The sequence below is a fragment of the Lathyrus oleraceus genome, chromosome 5 (genome assembly GCF_024323335.1).
Source record: "Lathyrus oleraceus cultivar Zhongwan6 chromosome 5, CAAS_Psat_ZW6_1.0, whole genome shotgun sequence".
Taxonomy (NCBI): Eukaryota; Viridiplantae; Streptophyta; class Magnoliopsida; order Fabales; family Fabaceae; genus Lathyrus; species Lathyrus oleraceus.
The window spans coordinates 55,147,020-55,169,099 of NC_066583.1; the positions used below are offsets into that span (position 1 = coordinate 55,147,020).

Sequence of the window (22,080 nt, forward strand, 5' to 3'; positions counted from 1 at the left end):
TTGGCTAGAGCAGATGCCCTAGCCAATTGGATTGATGTCCCTGTGTATATCTTGAGAGGAGGCGTCAATTGGATTGGCGCCTCAGTGTAAAAAAAAATTGACGTCAATCCAATTGACTAGGGTACCTGCCCTAGTCAATCCAATTGACGTCTGTATTCAATTTTTAAGAGGAGTCTCCAACTAAAAGTGAGGTAGTTTGAGAATTTTTAGAAACCAAATATATTTTGGGAATTTTCTTTAAAAAATGGATTATTTTTATAAAAAAATTCCAATTCCAACCCACGTTAAAATCATAAAAGACACAAAACTCAATAATTGGAGCAAACACCACTTCAACGAAAATCTATCGATCTTGTTCTGAGATATGTGTATTTGTATTGGAAAGAAGATGATGAGTGGCTAAAATCCAAATGCTCGAAGCAAAGAAAGAAACTCGTTAAAAAATGGCATTGCCATGGCCATAATTGTGGTCACTATCACAAATATTGTCCTCCAAATTATCCGAAACAAGTTGATGTTGAATTTTAAGTAATCAATTTTGTTCGCGTATTCTTTATTTATAAAAGTTGAGTATGGCCACTTCAGATTAGCACCCATCTCAACTGAAGATTGGTTGAGCTAACACCTGCATCATAATATAAATATCTTTTATTACATCATCATCAAATCAAAATCATGTATATAATATATCAATAATTTTAACCTATAGTTATCTTTTAAATAAGTTTTGTCTCCAATATTATTTAAACATTTGTCTCTTGAGCTTACAAAGTCAAACTCTTACAGCTGAGTTGACACCTCACACAAAAATAAGAGGAAACCATTTACCTGAAATGCTCCCACCATGTGAATTATAATGAAAACATTCCCTAAGGCAACCAACCAGAAGGGGTCATAAAATCCAAAGCCAGTGAGAATATTTCTTGGGGTGTGATCACCAAATGCAGCATAACCAAGTGAAGCTCATAGAGATATTTGGACATAAAGATCCCAAAACCAATTATATAAGGATTATTTGAAAACTTGCAATAGGCTTCATGTCCATTTTTGTGGAAGCAAATTAATTTCTTTATAGCTCTGTCATATAAATACATAACTGTAAAATTAAAAAAGAATAGAATAAAGTAATATTTAGTTTGTTATATATGTGATGGTGTTGTAACATACACCATGCTTGTGGAGGAAGTTATAGTATATCCCACTGTAACACCTGCAAGTTTCCCATACTGGATCAATCCACAAAGCACGTACATTTTTCCACCTAGGTATGCATGCACAGCTTGCATGTAAGTGTAGTTTCTTTTGTCGTCAATTGGATTTGGATATCTATAACAATCAGCTATAAGATTGTAAGTGTAGATGGAAATAGATGAAAACATGATCATAACGTCAATGCCGGCTATCTATCCAAGTTGAGCAATTGCCTATGCTAGAGCCAACACTCCTGTGTTGAAATATAATACATAACTGTATTTTAACAGCTTTTAAAAAGTTTGTTACAAGTTAGTTGGTTAGTTGGTTGCTCATGTATGGATAACTTGCTTTGTAAGCAATTATGAAATGTATATAAATAACATTGTGTAATCCGAAACTTTTAATGAGAACAAGCTCTACTTTACTCTCTTTCTTCTATTCCAAGTTTTCTATGTGCAAGTGTGTGTATCATTCTGTCATAACATTGTCATTGTTGCACTAGAAGAATTCATCATCACAGTGTTGTTGTTCTAACAATTGGCATCTATAGCCTGGTTCGATCTAAGGGAAACACGAGTGAAAAGTGACGGGAAGAACCAAAGAAAACACTGAGTGATAGATTCTTGATAGGCAAGATGAATATCAATGGTTTTGGATCAAATATTCTGGTTCTTGATGGCAAGAACTGGGATCGATGGAGTGCACTGATGAAATCCCTATTTGGACCACAAGAAGTGAATGAAATTGTGCAGAATGACTATGAGGATTTCGTGGTGAATCTAACTGATGCGTAGAAGAATTCATACAAGGAAGCTAAGAAGAAAGATTGTAAGGCCTTGTTCTACATTCAGCAGAATGTTGACAATCAGCATTTTGAGAAAATTTCCAAAGCAACAAGATCCAAAGAAGCATGGGATATCTTAGAAAACTATCATACTGGTGGAGATAAGATGAAGCAAGTGAAGCTACAATCCTATAAAAGAAAGTATGAGATGATGCAAATGGAAGAAGATCAAAAAGTGAGTGATTACTTCTCAAAACTAACAGCCATTGTCAACCAAATGAAAACTTGTGGGGAGAACATTACAGATCAGATGGTAGCAGAAAAGGTGCTGAGATTTTTAAGCACAAAGTTCGATTTAATAGTTGTAGATATTCAAGAAGCAAAGGATGTGAGAACTATGAAAATCGAAGAATTGCAAAACTCACTGGAAGCACATGAGCTCCTGGTGTTTGATAGAAGCTCTGAAAGATCAGTTCAACAAGCACTCCAAGTTCAAACTTTCAAGAAAGAAGGAAATCAGAAGGATTTCAGGAAGAAGGGAAAGAGCATAGCAGATTGGTCCAACAATGGGAGGAACAAGTATGTAGACAAAACTGAATCTTCAAGGAGAGGAGGCTTTGGCAGAGGTCAAAACAAGAAGAGGAAGTTTGACAAAAGTAAAGTGCAATGCTTTAACTGTGAGAAGCATGGGCATTTTGCTGATGAATGTTGGTTCAAGAAAGATCAAAAGATTGATAAAGAAGCAAATTTGGCTCATGAAGAGGATGCAAGCACAGTGTTGTTGATGGCTACTACCAGTGATGAAAAAAATAAAAATGAAGAGTGGTTTCTTGACTCTGGGTGCTCTAATCACATGACATCACATAGAGAGTGGTTGACCAGCTTTGATACTAGAAAGAAAACAAGCATCAAACTGGCTGACAGTAGAAACCTTGTAGCTGAAGGTAGTGGAAATATAGTGATCAGAAGCAATGCTGGCAAAAGAATCATTATTGAAGATGTGATATATGTTCCTAAGATGAAGTGTAATCTCATGAGCATTGGTCAACTGGTGGAGAAGGGATTCTCAGCGACTATGGGTGGTGACTCTTTGAATTTGTTTGATGCAAAGAAGAATTTGGTGCAAAAATCAAACATGTCAAAGAATAGAACATGCAGATGCAACATCTCAAGTGAGAAGATGATGTGCTTGTCTGCAGCAGTGAATGAAGATGTTGAAGACTTATGGCACAAGAGGTATGGTCACCTAAACTTTAGAAGTCTTAGTGACTTGGATACTAAAGAACTGGTGTATGGCTTGCCAAAGCTAAATGACAGGAAATCCATTTGTGAAGTGTGTATGAAAAGCAAACAAAGTAGGTTCTCCTTTGTTTCTGAAGCTCCTAAAAGAGCTAGTGTAGCACTGCAGGTAGTTCACTCAGACATATGTGGTCCTTTTGAAGTACCTTCATTGAGAGGAAGCAGGTACTTCATCATATTTGTTGATGAACTTACAAGGATGATATGGATGTATACAATCAAGCTTAAGAGTGAGGCCTTAGAGGTATTCGGGAAATTCAAAATCTTAATAGAAAAGGAAAGTGACAAATTTATAAAGATCTTGAGAATTTATGGTGGAGGAGAATACACCTCAAAGAAATTTGAAACTTTTTGTGTCAATCAAGGTATTGTGCATGAAGTAACAGCTCCTTATACACCTCAGCATAATGGACTGGTTGAGAGAAGAAACAGAACTCTACTGAATATGGCAAGAAGTATAATCAAGCAGAAAAACCTACTGTCGCACCTCGAAAAATGGGGATACGACTTTAAAGCGAAGCGCGATGGCACGCTCGCAATGATGGACTGAACAGAGTCGCCATCGAACTTTATTTATTCCTAAAAAGGAAAGGGGAAATATCGATAAAACCCAAGACAAAATGACAATGATTATGGTCGTCGCAACCAAATCAGGGTTCAGGAATCGATTACGCAAGGGGAAGGTATTGGCACCCCTCACGTCCGTTGTACTCAACGGGAACCATTTAGTTAGTTTCGTTTTGAATGTTAGCTTATGTTAGTCTTCTCAAGTTATAATGAGGGAGAGAAAGAATAGAAGAGGGAAGAAATGTTTTTGGATTTTTGACGAAGGGCTAAACCTAAGTTTTTTATTAATGGGCCTGACAAGATTTACAAATCCTGCTCCTACGTATCTCAAAAGAGAAATCAAGGCTTACATAGTTCTGGGTAGAAAAATATTTGTTTGTTGGTCGATTTTAGCGAAAGCTATACTGTATTAATCGACGAAAATATTGTTTTACCCAAAACAGATGAGGAGTGGACGCATACCACACATCGAACGGATTTATAAATCTACATTCGGAAAAGCGTCACTTATCTCGACTCAACAATCGTGGCCGAAACATTGTTTTGCATCACCTTAAGACAATATATCTTTCATTTATGAAAAAGGTTTTTGATTAATCGCACGGCGGCGAGAAAGAGTTTGATTGGTTGGATGTATTTTGAGTGATGGCGAGAACTTGGATGAGCGAGATATCCATCTCGAATCCTAGTCTCAGGAGTGCACGGTATACACCATGTTCCATTTCCATCTTATTTGCAAAAGTATTTAATAAGAATTAGGTGTTTTGAATTTGATTGAGAAAGGGTTTGAAGAAACCGCATTGACAATTTTAGACGATGGCGAGAGCTAAGATAAGCAAGGCATCCACCTTGAATCTTAAACTCAGGAGTGCACGGTATACACCATGTTCCATTTCCATCCTTATTGAAAAAGTGTTAAGGTAGGAATTAAGTATTTTTTGAGTTTTGAAAGACGAATATTTGAGAATGAGGCATAAGCCCTAAGATCAAAAATTCAGGGTTCCACTGGAATGCTAGATTCCAATGGTCCTTTTTCATTCGAATTATTTAAGAAAATTATTTAATGGACAACGAACACTTGATGAGAATCAAATGTTCAAATAGTTACGCCAGAATGCTTGATCCCAACGGTCCTTTTCTTTGTCCAAGTTAATTATTGAGTGTTTTAAGAATGAAAGGAAGGAATGAACGGTTAATTCAAAACGCGAGGCTCAAGATGGATTATTCGAGGGTTCCCACCGGAATGCAAGATTCGACTGGTCCTCTTCTTTCATGTTTTTTAAAAAAAAGGAATTTAATCGGGTTGTAAAGATAGTTTGAAAATAAAATTATATTATAGGGATAAAATTAATTTTACAATTTTTATATGTATATCGAATTAATTATATATATATATAATCAAGTTCCCACCAGAATGCTAGACTCTAATGGGAGGAAATGGAATTAAATGTCGAAACTATGGAAAGTTAGTGAAATTTAAAATCGAAAGCTTAGTGAATTGAATATAATTATTTACATGTGTAAAGGTATGAACATGGATACCAATAACCTAATTAAATTAACTAACACACAAAAGTCGACTAGTCGAATAAAACCCAATATCGGGAAGTCAACCATTAATTAAATCTAAAAAGTAAACATTTGAAAATATAAACAACTAAATAACGATTAAATTAAATTAATAAAAATATAAAGGTAAAATAAATAGTAGAAGTTATATAAAAAATTGAATGAAATAGTAAGCATAATAAATAGAAACATGAAGATTTACTATCCCCAAGTATCGAACCCATCCCATTAAAGAAAGTGAAACCAACTCCCTCTCGACTAGGCCACTTATGATCATTTGTTACCTTATTAACAACTGGAATATATAAACCAGAATAAACTAAAATAAAAATTAAAATAAAAAACTAACATAAGGTGGTCTATTAATGGACGACTAATTAAGATAATGGAGGAATCCCAAAGGGTGACCTTAGCCGCCTGACTGTTGGGTTCAAGAGACTAATAACTAGTAAATTAATAGGGAACACAAAAAACAATACATTACTATTTAATAATAATAAAAAAGCAAAGGAAGACTAAACGTATTAAGTTTTTAAATGGTTTAAATGTTTGTTTTTTTTTAAATAAATAAAAGAAGAGAAAGTGGGAGCAACAGTAACAGAACCCAGAAATCCTTCATCGTCCTCACTCCCTCAATCTCGTCCTCTCTCTCTCAATCGATCATCTTCTCAATCGTGCACCTCTCTCTCTCAAACGCTCGTTTCCTCAAACCTTCGCACCTACCTCACAATACATGCAAGAAATCCATGGCTTTTAAGAGATTCAAACAAATAAAGCTCACCTTCGGTGGTGACGGTGAGGCTTGGATCTGCTTTCTTTACTTCAAAGTTTTCCTTTTGAGGTTCGTCTCTTTCACCGCTTCAATCTTTCTAGCTCTAGGTTTTTTCCGCCGTTTTTGAATTAGGGTTTTTTTTCGTCTTGGTCGCCTAGATTTAGGGTTTTTCTTTGTGGTCGCCTCCTCTTCTCGCCTCCGCTTCGACCTTTTTATACTCACTACCTAGGGTTTTCAGGTTGGCTTATGGAGATCGAAACAGGTATCTCTGCGAAACCCTTTCGGTATGCTCAGTTTGGATTGCCCTATTTGATGTTAAATTCGAAAAAGGTAACACATACCTACACTTTCTTCTTTGAATTTTGTCTCAATCCCTTTTGGGATATTTCAAAATTTTACTGCCTTTGCTAATTACCTGTGTTTACTGCAGTGAAAATTGGAATGGTTTTAAGGTTTTAAAAGGCAGCTTAATGATTGTTATGGTTTGGGTTATGCAGGTCTTGGGTTAGCATTCCAGTAGAACCCTGAATTTTTGGTCTTAGGGCTTATGCCTCATTCTCAAATATTCGTCTTTCAAACTCAAAAAATACTTAATCCTTATTCAACACCTTTTCAATAAAGATGGAAATGGAACATGGTGTATACCGTGCACTCCTGAGATTAAGATTCAAGGTGGATGCCTTGCTTATCTTAGCTCTCGCCATTGTCTAAAATTGTCAATGCGGTTTCTTCAAACCCTTTCTCAATCAAACCTAAAAATACTTAATCTTTATTAAACATTTTTGCCAATAAAGATGGAAATGGAACATGGTGTATACCGTGCACTCCTGAGACTAGGATTCGAGATGGATATCTCGCTCATCCAAGTTCTCGCTATCACTCAAAAATACATCCAACCAATCAAACTCTTTCTCGCCATCGTGCGATTAATCAAAAACCTCTTTCATAAACGAAAGATATATTGTCTTAAGGTGATGCAAAATAATGTTTCGGCCACGATTGTTGAGTGGAGATAAGTGACGCTTTTCCGAATGTAGATTTATAAATCCGTTCGATGTGTGGTATGCGTCCACTCCTCATCTGTTTTGGGTAAAACAATGTTTTCGTTGATTAATACAGTATAGCTTTCGCTAAAATCGACCAACAAACAAACATTTTTCTACCCAGAACTACGTAAGCCTTGATTTCTCTTTTGAGATACGTAGGAGCGGGATTTGTAAATCTTGTCAGGCCCACTAATAAAAAACTTAGGTTTAGTCCTTCGTCAAAAAATCCAAAAACATTTCTTCTCTCTTCTATTTTATTCTCTCCCTCATAATAACTTAAGAAGACTAACATAAGCTAACATTCAAAATGAAACTAACTAAACGGTTCCCGTTGAATACAACGAACGTGAGGGGTGCTAATACCTTCCCCTTGCGTAACCGACTCCCGAACCCTGATATTGGTTGCGACGACCATAATCATTGTCGTTCTTTCTTGGGTTTTATCGATATTTCCCTTTTCCTTTTTAGGAATAAATAAAGTTCGATGGCGACTCTGTTCAGTCCATCATTGCGAGCGTGCGATCGCGCTTCGCTTAAAGTCGTATCCCCATTTTTCGAGGTGCGACACCTACCACATAAGTTTTGGGGTGAAGCAGTCACTACAGCTGCTTACATTCTGAATAAATGTCCTATAAAAAGTTTGAATTTAAAAATACCTGAAGAAGCTTGGTGTGGAAGAAAGCCCAATGTGAAGCATTTCAAGGTTTTTGGCTCCTTCTGCTATAAACATGTACCAGATGTTAGAAGAAGTAAGCTAGAAGATAAGAGTGAAATTATGATACTTATAGGCTACCATCCTACAGGTGCCTATAAGTTTTATAATCCTGTTAGTCAAAAGGTACATATCAGTAGAGATGTAATTGTGAATGTGGCTGAGAATTGGAAATTGGAAGATGAACCAGTATACAGTGAAGAGAGTCAACAAACCTACATTTATCCTGATTCAAGTGACGAATCAGTAAACAATGATGATGCAGATGAGTCAGACAATGAAGAAGTGAATAATATTGATGCAGATGAGCATGAAGGAGTGGAAGCAACTGTGAGACCTCAAAGAATCAGACAAGCTCCAAGAAGGTTGGGTGACTATGTTGTGATTTCTGATAATGCAGTAAATGATGAAGGTGATATCATTCACTTTGCATTATTAGCAGATTCTGAACCTCTCAACTTTGAAGAACCATTGAAGATACGTGCATGGAAGAAAGCCATGATGGAGGAACTTCAATCAATTGAGAAGAATCACATGTGGGAGCTAGTTAACTTACCAGACAAGAAAAAGAAGATAGATGTGAAGTGGGTTTTCAAATTGAAATTAAATCCTGATGGGAAAATTTCAAAACATAAGATCAGGTTTGTGGCTAAAGGGTTCTTACAAAAACATGGCACTGGCTACAATGAAGTGTTTTCTCCAGTTGTAAGGCTTGAAACTGTAAGACTAGTAGTGGCTCTAGCTTGCAAGAGAAGGTGGTCACTTTATCATTTAGATGTAAAGTCTTCCTTTCTAAATGGTCCGTTTGAATAGGTTATGTTTGTTTCACAACCTCCTGGTTATGAAGTACAAGGCAAAGAGAACATGGTGTATAGACTACATAAGGCTCTGTATGGTTTGAAGCAGACCCCTCGAGCCTGGAACAAGAGGATTGATCAGTTTCTCACTCAAATAGGTTTCAAAAAGTGTTCGCAGAGTTTGGTGTTTATGTGCAAAGCTCAAGTAAAGAAGAAACCATGATAATCTACCTATATGTTGATGATTTGCTAATCACTGGGAGCAAAACATCAGAGATTGAAAAAGTTAAAAACAAGTTGAAATCAGAATTTGAAATGACTGATCTAGGTGAACTCTCATTCTTTCTAGGAATGAAATTTCTGAAGATGAAGACAGGAATAGTGATGCATCAGCAGAAGTACATAGGTGAATTGCTTGATAAATTTGAAATGAATAGCTGCAATTTAATTTCAAATCCATCCTAGACAAACTCAAAGATTGATGAATGCAGTGAGGAAGAAAGAGTTGATCCAACAGTGTTCAGAAAAATGGTTGGTTCATTGAGGTATTTGTGCAACAGCGGGCCATACATTTGCTACTCAGTCATTGTGATTAGCAAATTCATGCATGATCCAAGAAAGACTCAAATGATAGCTGCTAAAAGGATACTTAAGTATGTAAAAGGCACAAAGGAGTATGGACTGCTATTCCCTAATAGAAGTAAAGGTGACATAAGTGAACTCATTGGATCCTTAAATAGTGATTGGTGTGGAGACATCATAAACAGGAGAAGCACATTTGGCTATGTATTCAAGTTCAATGAAGAAGCACATTTGGCTATGTATTCAAGTTCAATGAAGCAGCCATATCATTGTGTACAAAGAAGCAACCAGTAATTGCTCTTTCATCCTGTGAGGCAGAATATATAGCAGGAACATTTGCAACCTGTCAAGCAATGTGGTTGAATTCAGTGATAAAGGAGCTAAGGTGTGAAGTGATGAAACCTCTAATACTCAGAATTGACAACAAGTCAACAATCAGCCTTGCAAAAAATTCAATCTCACATGGCATAAGTAAACATATAAACACGGGATTCCATTTCATTCGAGAGAAGGTGAGCAATGGAATGATTGAGGTACAATATTGTCCAACTGAAGTACAACTAGCAGATGGTTTTAGAAATACCTTAAAGCTTGACAGATTTGAGTTCTTGAGAAAGCAACTTGGTGTTATAAGTGTTCAACAATTAAGAATTAAGGGGAAGTGTTGAAATATAATCCATAATTGTATTTTAACAGTTTTTCGAAAGTTTGTTACAAGTTTGTTGGTTACTCATGTATGGATAACTTGCTTTGTAAGTAGTTATGAAATGTATATAAATAATATTGTGTAATCTGAAACTTTTAATGAGAACAATCTCTACATTACTCTCTTTTTTATATTTCAAGTTTTCTATATACAAGTGTGTGTACCATTCTGTCATAACATTGTCATTGTTGCACCAGAAGAATTCATCGTCACAATGTTGTTGTTCTAACATCCTACACCCACTACCACCGTTATAATATGTGTTGTTTTGTTGTTGTCAACTAGTTCCCTACAACCAAAACCATCCATTAAACAAAGAAGCATCTTCCGCACATTTCTTGCTTTGTTGACATCCCTATATTAGTGTGCAATAACATAAAAACAAAGTTGCATGTTCGAGTCCCCACAACATTTGATTACACTAAACTTCTCGACAAATTTGTTTAGTATGGTTGGTTTGAATTTGCACTACAACAAAGTGAATTTACTTTGAATGTTAGTCAATTAATGATATTAGTTTGATCAGAATGAATATGAAATTTGTTTTTCAATTAATCCTTCAATATTTTTATGCAATAGACAATTGAGAGTAAAAAAATTAAACCATGCAGTTTAGGGAGATAAACATATTGGATTTATTCTAGTTGCATCCAAAAAAAATCGAATTACATTAAATTCAACTTAAATTTTATGGTAATACCGAAATTGCATTTGTTCATATAAATCTTCACTTCATCTCTAACAAATCTCCATAACATTTTCCAATTATTTATTATTAATGATTTACAAATATTATCGTTCATACAATATTCACTATATTTTTTAATTTATATAAAATTATAAAATAACATATAATTTGAGTGCATAGAGCAAAGTTTAACTTCAAATCATATACTATCCATTACAATGAAATGTTTTTAAATGAGTCATCTTGATATTCAATTATATTTGAGTTCATATTAATTAATAAATTATTAAAATAAAAAATTGATTTACTTAACTATTTAATTTAATTATTAATCAATTGAAATTCTTAAAATAATAACATTATTATTATAATGTACCTAAATATTAAAGTATTCCAACATTTTAGTCAATTAAGACAATGTAATTCCTACTTGAATCACAATTAAGACAACGTAGTTCCTACTTGAATTTGGAGTAATTTGAGAGAAATTTAATAATATAATTTTAGGATTTGCTGATGGAGAGGAATCCATTATGACGGGTGATAATTATTCATGCAATTTGTGTTCATATTATCTAGAAGATTTGTATCAAAAAAGGAAACCATCTCCTAGCATGTATGCATTGTTGTTTGTATTATTAAGTACTAACTTTTACCAAAAAGACATTTGAAAACAACATAGAAAGTAAATTTGGATAACTTTTACTTGACAACTAAATAGCAAAATATTAGCGGTATGTCCTTAGGCATTGAGTTTTACTTGAGAATAACTAATGTATATTGGAGATGGAATAAGTATATAATGATTATTATCATCTTGACATTAGTGCTAGTGGAGAAGAGCATAAAGAATAAAGCAATGTCAGGTGCATGTCTTAGTGGGGAGAGACATCTCTCCAATGCACTTTACCTCAAGTGAAATACCAATCCATTTTAAGATCAGCATTGAAATAACTCAGGGGAGACTATCATTTTCCGTTTTAGTGAGTGATGCAATTTCTATGATTAGATAGTGTTGAGTGATGCAATTTCTATGATCACGCCTGTCGTTCAAGGGAGGGAAATTATTATTACCTTGATCATTTCACATATATTAAAATAAATAAAAAATAATAATTATATTTACTCTTATACATTGAAAATTAAAATGAATTATTTATTTTAAAATACTATTTTATTTTAAATAAATCACTAACGGAGGAAAAGGGAAGGGAACTCTTATTGCCTTCAATGGAACCGTATTAATTTGACTTAATATTATTTCAATATGTGATACTCTTTTTTTTCATCCCACTTTCCATCCCACGATGAGTGATTCAGTTGACTATTTCATATAGATTAGAATAAATGAAAAATAGAGAATAATATTTTTATTAAAATACTCTTATTATATATTAGAAATGATGAAAGTAATATTAATTAAAGGATAAAAAAAATTAAAAAAAAATACATTAAAAATTAAAATAAATCATTTATTTTAAAATATTCTTTTATTCCAAATAGATCATTCATAAGGGGGGATTATTATTGTACTAATTTGGATTCCGATATGAATAAACAATGGCTGAGAATGAGAATGAAAACAATTATACTAGAAAAGAATTCAATAAGCATAGTCATTGAGAATAAACCAAAATGAAATCTAGAAAATTGGATCAAAAGAATACACGAAACCTTTAGGCTTTGCATCAAATAGTCTTCCAGACTTCCGGCAGTCAACTATTATGGCGCGCCTTGATGATTACTACAAAATAACCGAGGTTGATGATAAATCATACAATAGTTAGTGGCCATCTCACGAATCTTATAGCTTATATTTGCTTTGTGTCGTCCATCAATGTCTCCTCGAAAATCCCATTGCTTGGTAAACATTATGAAGCGTAGCATCCGCTATATCTGCAGCATTTCTAGCACCTTCTCCTAATACTTGGTCTAAATAACCTGAATCTGACATGAGTTCTTCATACCGAGCCTGTTGAAAATATGAATGTAATGCATCACCATATTCAGCAATGATTGTTATAGCACTATGTAAGCATATACCATGGAAATCACACTGAGAAAATATCAAATCATTTATAGAGAAATATTAATTGCGACTATGCAGTCATATTTGTCGCAGTCCCTTCGCAAGGAAGATTTTCACCAATGTTCTGATTTCCTAGTCTCCAATCCAAAAAAATTATCCCTTCAGAATGGGCCATTAAAAACTAGAACTATCCAAATAAACTTGTATAATATGTGCAAGATTAAACAATAAACAGTCATTATTGTTGATCCAAAACAATCTTAGCAAAGGTCAAATTTAGTATTTGGAACCTGAATGGGTTGCAAATGGTCAATCAAGGCATCTGTTAAAAGAGGTTTGAATGTGCCCCAGTTCATGTTTTGGCATTCTTGCACAATTTCCTGTACACAAAAGTTGGCATCAGATAGAATATCTCTGTAAATGTTAGGAAGTCAAATATCACTGCTTGACTCGGAAATGCTTTGAAGAAATACTGACAACAAAACAATTTTTTGGAAGAAGACAACTTAGCAATTATAAATGAAACGAAAATATAATCCATTTCTGACCTCTTTTGTCTTTCCAGAAGCGAGCTGGTATATGGAAAGAAGATTATTACATTCAGGTCTCTCAGGATTGTCGATTTCCAAGCTGTTAGATTCACCATAGTACATAAACAATTAAGAGCTTACAAACCAAAAAAATTGAAAACATTTATAGAAAACGAGTAAATGAAGAAAAAAGTAGGCATTTATAGGAAGCCTCCAAGGACCATGAGCATTATTTAACTATCATTAAAAATGGGATAATAACAATACTAACCTTGGAAATGAATCAGTTTTGCAACGTTTGATCTTGTTTGCTATAAGCTACAAAACAAAATAAGTAAACTCTGAGAAAGAGAGAGGAAAATTAAGATCTGCAGAGCAAATAGAAAATTTATCTTATATTGATAGGCAATTTAACCATATATCAATATGTAAGTTGCAAAAAATTGCTTCATTCAATATGGGTGATAGAATTATATTTAATTTAAATCCACATAATCATATAATATGTAAATCATGTGCTAAATTCCAAGGAGTCAGGTATGAAATGGAGAATGGGATCAAATTGAGTAGATTTGTGCTCTGCTTTCGCAGCTTTGGGCCTCAAGTTCTTTGTTGTCGAATGTGTTTTAGCAGTGTAGGGATGTTTGAGCAGTATGAAGTAGCTATATTTAGACAGCCTGTCAACCACCACAAACACGGCTTCTAATCCCTTGGATTTTGGAAGTCTGGTGATAAAATCCATTGACACTTCCTCCCATGTAGCTTCCGGCAATGACAGTGGCTGCAACAGCCCTCCAGACGTCGTGGCTAGATACTTTTTCCACTGGCAGATGTCGCATGACCTCACAAATTCTTGGATCTTCCCCTTCATCCCTATCCAATACACATTAGTTGCCAATCTTCTATATGTCCGGTAGAACCCGGAATGTCCTCCCTGAGGCGCAGTATGGATTCATGGAGTAACTTTGGTACTAGCTTCGACGGAGCTGATATCACCAACCTACCCTCATAAAAAGCACCCCATTTCGGTACTCAAACCCAGGCCGCACTCAATCCCATACAACTTTGCAAGTGTTAAAACTATCTAAATAAAATTTGCAGAAACCAGGATGAGGATTCAATCATAGTAGGAACTGACAATCGATCCATCAAAATTCGATCAAATTCATACATTTGTTTCAAAATTAAAATCAAATTTGCATGTTTATACTGATGTAACCTCGATATTTTTTTTATAACTGAATACTACAGGCCAGCAAAACAACGCTCATTATCAGATACCACACTCCCCATATAGAGTGAAAATCACAATTGCTGCCTCTAACATCAACCGATTACAAAGTAACAAAAAATTTCAACATAGATTAAATGCAAACAGTTCAGAAAACAAACATATACACCGTGTCCAACAAGACCTACAAAAATAAATAAATAACATAAGAAAATTGTTTCTTGTGAATATAATTACTTACATCTTTAGGATCAAGAATATTGATTCTAGATTGATCAGAAGGTGCAGACTTTGACATCTATAAAATTGAACCCGTGATAGTGTCAGAATAAACTAATACTCAAATCAAAAAATAAAGTTTTGCAGTTCAATTCCCAAGCAAACGCCACCCATAGCACACAATGTTATTATTATCATACAATACTACTTGTCTCTTATTAATTCACTTTTTTTGTGATTTCACATATATTGAAAAAGTAGGAAGTGTATTTAATGTGTATATTCTATGTATAGAATAGATGTTCTTAAAGTACTGTTATAAATGTGTTTAACTCTGACTTCTCATCTCCCAATACACAACTTACTAGTAATAATTAGAGGTGTATTTTAAAATTAATAATAATAATTAATGCGTCTAATAATTTGAAATAAGACTAATGTTTAAGGAAAAATTCAACTCGGACTTATATTTAGGAAGAGAGACAGTATATTCTGCATCTTTTCCTGCGCGCACATAAGCAAGGGAAAGTGGAAATATTGGACAAACCTTTGACAGGCCATCAGTTAGGGACATAATTCGGGCTCCAGTTGGAGGTATGAGGGGCTCTGGAACCTATATGCCATAAAACCCTGTTAGAAAGAAAAAAACATTTTAAATGCATTTTAATTCTTCAGCTCGTTCAAATGGGGTGAAATATAACTTGCCTTAAATAAAGCACCACCTCGCCTGTCATACATGTACAAAATAAAGAATGGTCAAGCCTAACATAAATCTAAAAAATAAGCTAAATAATGGATGGTTATGTCTGATCTAAAAATAGTTCCTCACCCGCCTAATTTTTTCCACTTCCTTCCTCCATATAAATTATTAACCCGTTCAGCTAAGTCACGGGTCAACTCCAAATGCTGCTTTTGATCTTCACCAACAGGCACAAAATCAGTCTGCAGATGCATGCTGCAATTTTATAAGAATTATACTAACTCAAGGTAAATAGAATGCATATCAAAGGTTCCAACAACTAATCAAGCAAGGTTACAATCAAATTAAGTAACACTAGCATATTTACTAGGTTTTCAACTTTCGCTATTACATAGTAAATCAGGGGGAATATAAGATAGAACATAAACTGTTTATTGTAAAATTCCATGAGGAATAGTGTAAAAAAACCACCTGATATAGAAGTATATCAGAAGCCATCAGAACAGGATAAGTCAAAAGAGCAACCCCAACTTCATCGTCTCCCTAAAATTAAATTCCAAAAGAATAAGTTATTTGGATGAATGAATAATAAAAGACAATTTGAGGAAAAGATTAAAAAACAAAAGGTCTTGGTTTAGCAAATCTACACTGGCTTAAAACAAGCAACATAGTACAATCATATGGAAATAAAGTAGAAACAAATTTAGATGATAATAATTTAGAATAGTCTTCACCGGCTATCAAGGCCTAAACATCTGAACACAAACTGTTTCCTTACTTTAGCTGAAGAGCGATTATTAACAACTTCTTTCTGAACACAAATCTTCTTTATACTTAATTATGAATAACTTTTTTCATTCCCTGCTTTAATGTGTTCATGTGTATACGCACGTGTGTGATAATTATTTATTTCCTTTGGAAAGACCACTGTCAAGAAGGAAATGTACTGTTGTTGACTTGTTAGAAAGAATGAAAGAATTAAAAATTATTATTATGCAAAGCAAACTAGATCAACAAAACAGCAAAAATACTAAATAAACTAAAAATGGAAATTAGAAATGCATACAGCTATAAACGCACCGCCTTGCGAGACTTCTCTTTAAACTGTATCATTCTGTTCAACCAGCCGATTGGTGTTATGGAACTTAGCAACCACATCAATTCTACATGTGCACGGACATGAGACTGGACAAAAACTGAAGCCTGTTTGCATAAATGAATGTCCTTTATCCTCAGTGGACAAAGGTTCCGGCATTTCCACCATAAATATTATTTCTTAAAAAAATCTGAGCAAATGTAGTAAAGAACCTTTGAAGGATCCACCCCACATGCCAAGTAAATAGCTGCAGTTGATTTTGTATCCTTAGTTAGTTGTTCTCTGTCGTGAGGTAATGTAATCTGTGTGAGAAAATCTGAAGGGGTGAGAAATGGGACATTATTATTCAATGTCTAAATAAAACATGGAAGTTGGCTTTAATAAGTAAGTACAATGAAGTGCAAAAAGTTAGTCCTAAAATTCCTTTCCAGAAACCAATACAATTAACCGCAGTGTGTTTTAAGGTGGAACCGTGAAGTGTGGACCCTTCAAATATTTCTATGACAGTGTTGCATAGTTTGTGCGCATGTGATTTCCACTGACCATGTTTTATATGTGGTACATCTTTGACCTACAAGTCGAGCTACTACTTACATTCTAAACAAATTTTATTTGTGAGAAATTTGGATGAAATTTCAACTAAAAACAGAAATGGAAATCTAAACAAGCACAAAGGTGGCTTAAACTACTCTAGATCTATATATCCTCATCAATAAACAAATATGTTAATTTGTTTGGCCTACTCAGTCTAATTGACAAGAAACCTAAAACTAATTAACCTAGTTATAAAGCCAGTCTACATTTGTCCAAGAAATAGCGAACGACCCAATAGAAAGTCCACGCTTGCGGAATACTAAACTCGCTAAAGCTCATAAGCAGCACAATTAGAGGGAAAATTATGAAATATTCAAAAAAAAAAAATCCTTTGATTTTCACATTACAATGCATACCAAAAGATCTAGTTATATGACCTCGGACCTGTAGCTCAAAAACAACAAAAAGGAACGAAAAAAATCATCATCAGGAGTTATATAAGTTTAGTTATTAGCAGAAGAAATATGGACATACCGCATGCAGATCCACAATGAAGTAAAGAGTATCATACACATCCTGCAACAAATTGAAAAAGTAATGTTAATTCTTAAAATTATACAGTTTTAATATGCGTGTGATTTATGAAAAAAACATGAATTAAGAAATTTAACAAGATAAATTTTCAAACCTGAAGAGCGACCCAATTCTTGATGGCGCCGAAATAATTTCCAAGGTGAATTGAGCCGGTAGGTTGAACTCCCGAGGCAACTCGTTTCCTGTGGAAAAAGAAGCTAGTTAGTTAGTTAGTTGAATAAACGTAAAATTGAAATAAGAATTGAATTGAATGTGAATTACTTGATAGAGGTTGAGGTAGGTGTTGGAGTTTCGGGAGAGGTAGAGGATAGAGTGGTGCAGCATCGAATGGTGGTTCTGAGGCGAGAACGAAGGAGCGTGGAAGCTGCACACGACCTGTTTGATGTAATGAAAATCAAAAGAGAGGATAAGAAAGAGAGTGAAATGAGTGAGTGTATACCGTACAGTGAAGGAATGAAGCATGACGGAACCGCGTACTGAGAAAGAACACCCATCTTCTCTTCTGCGCACTGCACCTTTGAATGTTGATTGTATTCGCTTTCGATATATGTCAAAATGAGATGAGATAAACGGTTGTGGTTGAACTGAAAAGATCTGGATTCACTGCTTTGAGGCGGGAACGGTATGTGTCTTTCAAACGATCTTGTCCATCCGATTAATCTTGTGCTCTAAAATAGGCCACGTGTCAGTCTTTCTTTTTTTCCCTCTAATCCTGTGTTTCGTTTCTGACAAAGTTTGATTTTGTTATAGTACTACATTTCTTTAAAATGAAATGCGTTATTAAACCAAAATATTTGTTTCAACCGTTTTCTTTAATGATTTTTATAGTTTAATATAGGATGATGTTTGTCTTAACTTAAAAAAAAAAAGTATATTATTATTATATTTTATTTTAAAAAATTTATAGTTATTAAAATTGAAAGATCAATTTTGATATCTTATAATATAAATATATATTATTAAAGATTAAAATATATTCGAAATTATAATTTTTTTAAAAGTTATATTTTAAAAATGATTTTTGTGAAAAGCTAATTGAAACAAAAATTAAATGTTTTTTTTTAATTTTAATATCCATGAAATATTTAAAATATTTTTTTTAGAATTATCATTTAAACCAAATTTTTATTTTAATACCATTATATATAACAAATAGTGATGGGTAAGATAGAGGTGTACCTTTGTGGACTTGCTGCCTCCCTCAGTCTTCGATTCGACTGGCCTTTTGATTAGTGGCTTCTTGAGTGGAACCCTGATGGCTAAAAGAAAAAACAACACAGAACAGTTATTATAAGCTAAGGGTGAATATCCTAATAGAGGGGTATGATTCGAAAAACCTCTCATGTCACACCTTCATATATGTCTGATTCGATGTGAACATCTTCGATCCCTATATGAAGATGCTCTTTGAAACTGTCTAGAGTATGCTTAGTCGCAACCACCCACTGGGCTTTTTTCTGTGACTGCTGTCGAAGGATTTTAATGGAGTCCCACAGATAAACCAGTTTGGAAATGGAGGGGTAAGGTCACTCCAAAGTCAGCATTTGGCAGTCGAGGAAATTTTTGGGGAAAAAATTCGAAAGCCATTACGTAGCGTTTCTCAGGAGGAACGTACGAAGGGATTTTTAAAGTTTCCATTTTCTTTGAAATTTTTTCCTTTAGTGTGACAGCTGCTTTGCGGATGGTTCGACTAAGATCATCAGGCCTATAGGCAATTTCAAAGTAATTTTGGAACGCTTGAATTTCTTTGATATACATGTAAGTACCTTTCTTGGTTCTTTCCTGCACATAAAGTAAAGCTTTATCAATGTGTTGGATAAGATAGGGGACGTCAAAAAACTCTTCAGTATAATATGCGTTCCACCATCTCCCAAATTCTCGAGTACAGAGAAAGCTAGTCTCGAAGTGGACAGGGGTAAGTTGTGTCCTGCCAGTATATCTAGCCATATGTTTGAGAGTGGCGGCTTCATTATGAATTGCGTTGTAGAGGAGAAGGATGCCTTTTTAGTCATACTGGCACTTTGGGAGAGCCTGAATTAACCCAAACTATCGAGCCACAAGATTGGGCTGATAGGCAATCAAAGTAACATGTATCTTTGAAGGGTTTAATCGAAGGGTTAAGATTTTTGGGGTCAAAAATGCCTCCCAAATCAGCAAAGATTATGTCTCTCGTTTTTTGGAGGGAGATGGAAAGGGCCTTGTGAACCATTATAGACCATACTTCTTAGCTGCGAAGGGGGCCATGCTCGACGTGAATACATGACGCTTGGCGAACATCATGACATAGCTCATGAAGGTTGGTCAAAGAGCTTGCCCTTTGTCATTGGGGGTTAGTTGGGCCAATTGAATTCCTCCGACTCCTCTATTCCTCACTTTTTCATCTTCTTCATCAACAATGCCTTTATTGGGAAGACTTGCCTTGAAAGTGGCATTGAGCCAGAGTTGTAGCAGATAGAAGGGACCAGAGAGAATGAGGTTTCCTTTTCCTCCCAAGTTCTTTAGTTGAGTAACTCCATCACTCAGTGATTCATAAAGACTTGCTATGATCATTTCGCTTAAACAAACGTCACGTCCAGCATGCAGTTGGTTCACCAGAGTAAGGTACTTCTTGGCGACTTGTAGGGACTTCGAGCAAAATATAGAGTGGGATAACCACAAGGCTAAGAAGGTTATATGTTCCACATCATAAACAGTGTCGACATCCTTGTCATGATAGTGTGCGATATGGGTCGAATATGCTGCTCTAGAGGTGGAAACGACTATAGTGTCCTCAGAGTCAATATCGGGGGTCGTATGTATGTCCGTTAGGTTTTAGCCCTGTGATAACGGCTGGGTCAAAGAGTGTTGGTGTGATCATACCACATGGAAGGTGGAAGGTGTAATGTGTGTTATCCCAAAAGTACAGCGAAGAGACTAACATATATGAGTTATACTCTAAGCCTAATTTCGACAGCATTATCAGGTCATAAATCCCCATATCTTTCCAATTTTGGGCTTTGGTTTTTTCTATTTTGTTTAGCCATTCTATATAATTCGTTGGGTCTTTAAATGAGGGAGTGGCACGAAAAACCCTAAAGTCGTTGTTCATAAATCTCAAATTATGGTTTCGTCTGTTTTGGGTTCTTCAGCAGCGGTTAGTTCAACCCTAGGTTTATTGGCTTGCCCTATGGGTTTACATTTATGATAAGAAGGGAAGTATTCCTTAAGCTTACTAAAATCAGTATCTAAATCAGGCAGAGGTCCAAATAACACATGGGTTTTACCATAAACAGAAATCGGAATAAGTACCTGAGAGGCGTAAATCCTGCGTTGTTCTTCAGTTTTTGGTTCTAGGATATACTGTTAATTGCCCACCATTATTGGACCAGGTAATGTAACGAAAGGAGGTAAGTCTGAAATCTTCCTGGGAGCTTTTGATTTGACAGACATCTTGGTAGCTTTACTTATGTCCTTGGAGGATTTGCTTGAGGTTGCCATTGTTGTTGAGTTTTTAAGAAAAGGGAAAAAATATGGGTTTGCTTGAAGGTTGTTTGAGAAGATGAAAAGTTAGAGTGCTTGAGATTTCAAAAAGCGTAAAAATTGGAATTGGTATGAGCTGTGTTTTTTGTAAGCGTTCTTGGAAGGAAAAAATTGTTCAAATCAATATCAATGGTTGACAAGTTAGTGGAACACGTGTCTTTCCTGGATTATGCATTGAAGAGGTGTTAATTAATGCTTAAACCCATGATCTCCTAGGGTCTAGAAAACGTGATGATTAAAAAGATTTGGGTGTGGGCTGAAAAGACGTTGTTAGGAAAAAGGTAATGATGACTTTGACGCACAAGACAGCTGGGAGAAACTGAAATGTTTTTTGTAACATTGGGACATTAGTGACATGCAAAAATTGTCCAAGGCGTCGAAGCATGTTCTCAAAAAATGTCTTTTCCTTCAATGTGTCGAAAATGACATTTTTGGGGGGAATTTGTTAGCTCCTAATTTCGATGCCCATATTGGAATTAAGAAATGGAGTTCCCTGTGAAGATGTTTCGACTAGATCAGATATTGGGAGTTCTAGTCGAAGATGCCTCGATAAGAGGGTCAAGATGCTTCAGGGACTTAGAAATATTTTTAGTGTTTGAAAATGTTTTTGATGAGAGATTGAAATTCAAATAAAGGAGGAAACTTTTGTTCTTATCTGAATTACTGAAGGTACACGTTGAGCATAGTGGATAGTTGCATCCATGCAAAGCGTCATTTGTCTCGATGTGATAGAAAGGTTGTTAGAGGCGGTTATATCGACTATTATAAATAAAAGGTCTTAGTGCTAGGGTCGTGTGTGTTTAAAAGTGTGTACAAAGTCTGTAAAATTTATCAAGTATCCGTGTGTTGAGAACAGTAAATTGAGAAATGCACGTTTGATTTACACCATTGTCATTTACTTTGAAGTAATTA

The 22,080-nt window shown here is 34.9% G+C and overlaps 1 protein-coding gene and 1 pseudogene across 1 annotated transcript; both read right to left on the bottom strand.

The window, feature by feature from the left end:
• Positions 1–255: 255 nt before the first annotated feature.
• On the bottom strand, positions 256–1,379 carry LOC127078692 (amino acid permease 1-like; annotated as a pseudogene).
• Positions 1,380–12,281: 10,902 nt separating this feature from the next.
• LOC127084131 (tryptophan--tRNA ligase, chloroplastic/mitochondrial) lies at positions 12,282–18,244 on the bottom strand. Its single transcript, XM_051024527.1, has 15 exons — positions 18,094–18,244; positions 17,911–18,024; positions 17,744–17,831; positions 17,590–17,631; positions 16,734–16,823; positions 16,506–16,628; positions 15,897–15,968; positions 15,555–15,667; positions 15,431–15,452; positions 15,273–15,338; positions 14,748–14,804; positions 13,547–13,593; positions 13,294–13,375; positions 13,036–13,125; positions 12,282–12,688 (listed from the first exon to the last, which is right to left on the bottom strand). Exons 1-15 carry the CDS (start codon positions 18,141–18,143, stop codon positions 12,551–12,553), a joined length of 1,194 nt encoding a protein of 397 aa, XP_050880484.1. The 5' UTR covers positions 18,144–18,244; the 3' UTR covers positions 12,282–12,550.
• Between the last annotated feature and the right edge of the window lie 3,836 nt (positions 18,245–22,080).

Bases quoted from the DNA above. Each gene is read 5' to 3' on its own strand.
- LOC127084131 (XM_051024527.1), bottom strand. From the start codon at position 18,143: ATGGGTGTTCTTTCTCAGTACGCGGTTCCGTCATGCTTCATTCCTTCA. The intron at 17,832-17,910 runs GTAATTCACATT...CTTTTTCCACAG, and splicing joins CCTACCTCAACCTCTATCAA to GAAACGAGTTGCCTCGGGAG. The intron at 13,376-13,546 runs GTTAGTATTGTT...TGAATCTAACAG, and splicing joins AAAACTGATTCATTTCCAAG to CTTGGAAATCGACAATCCTG.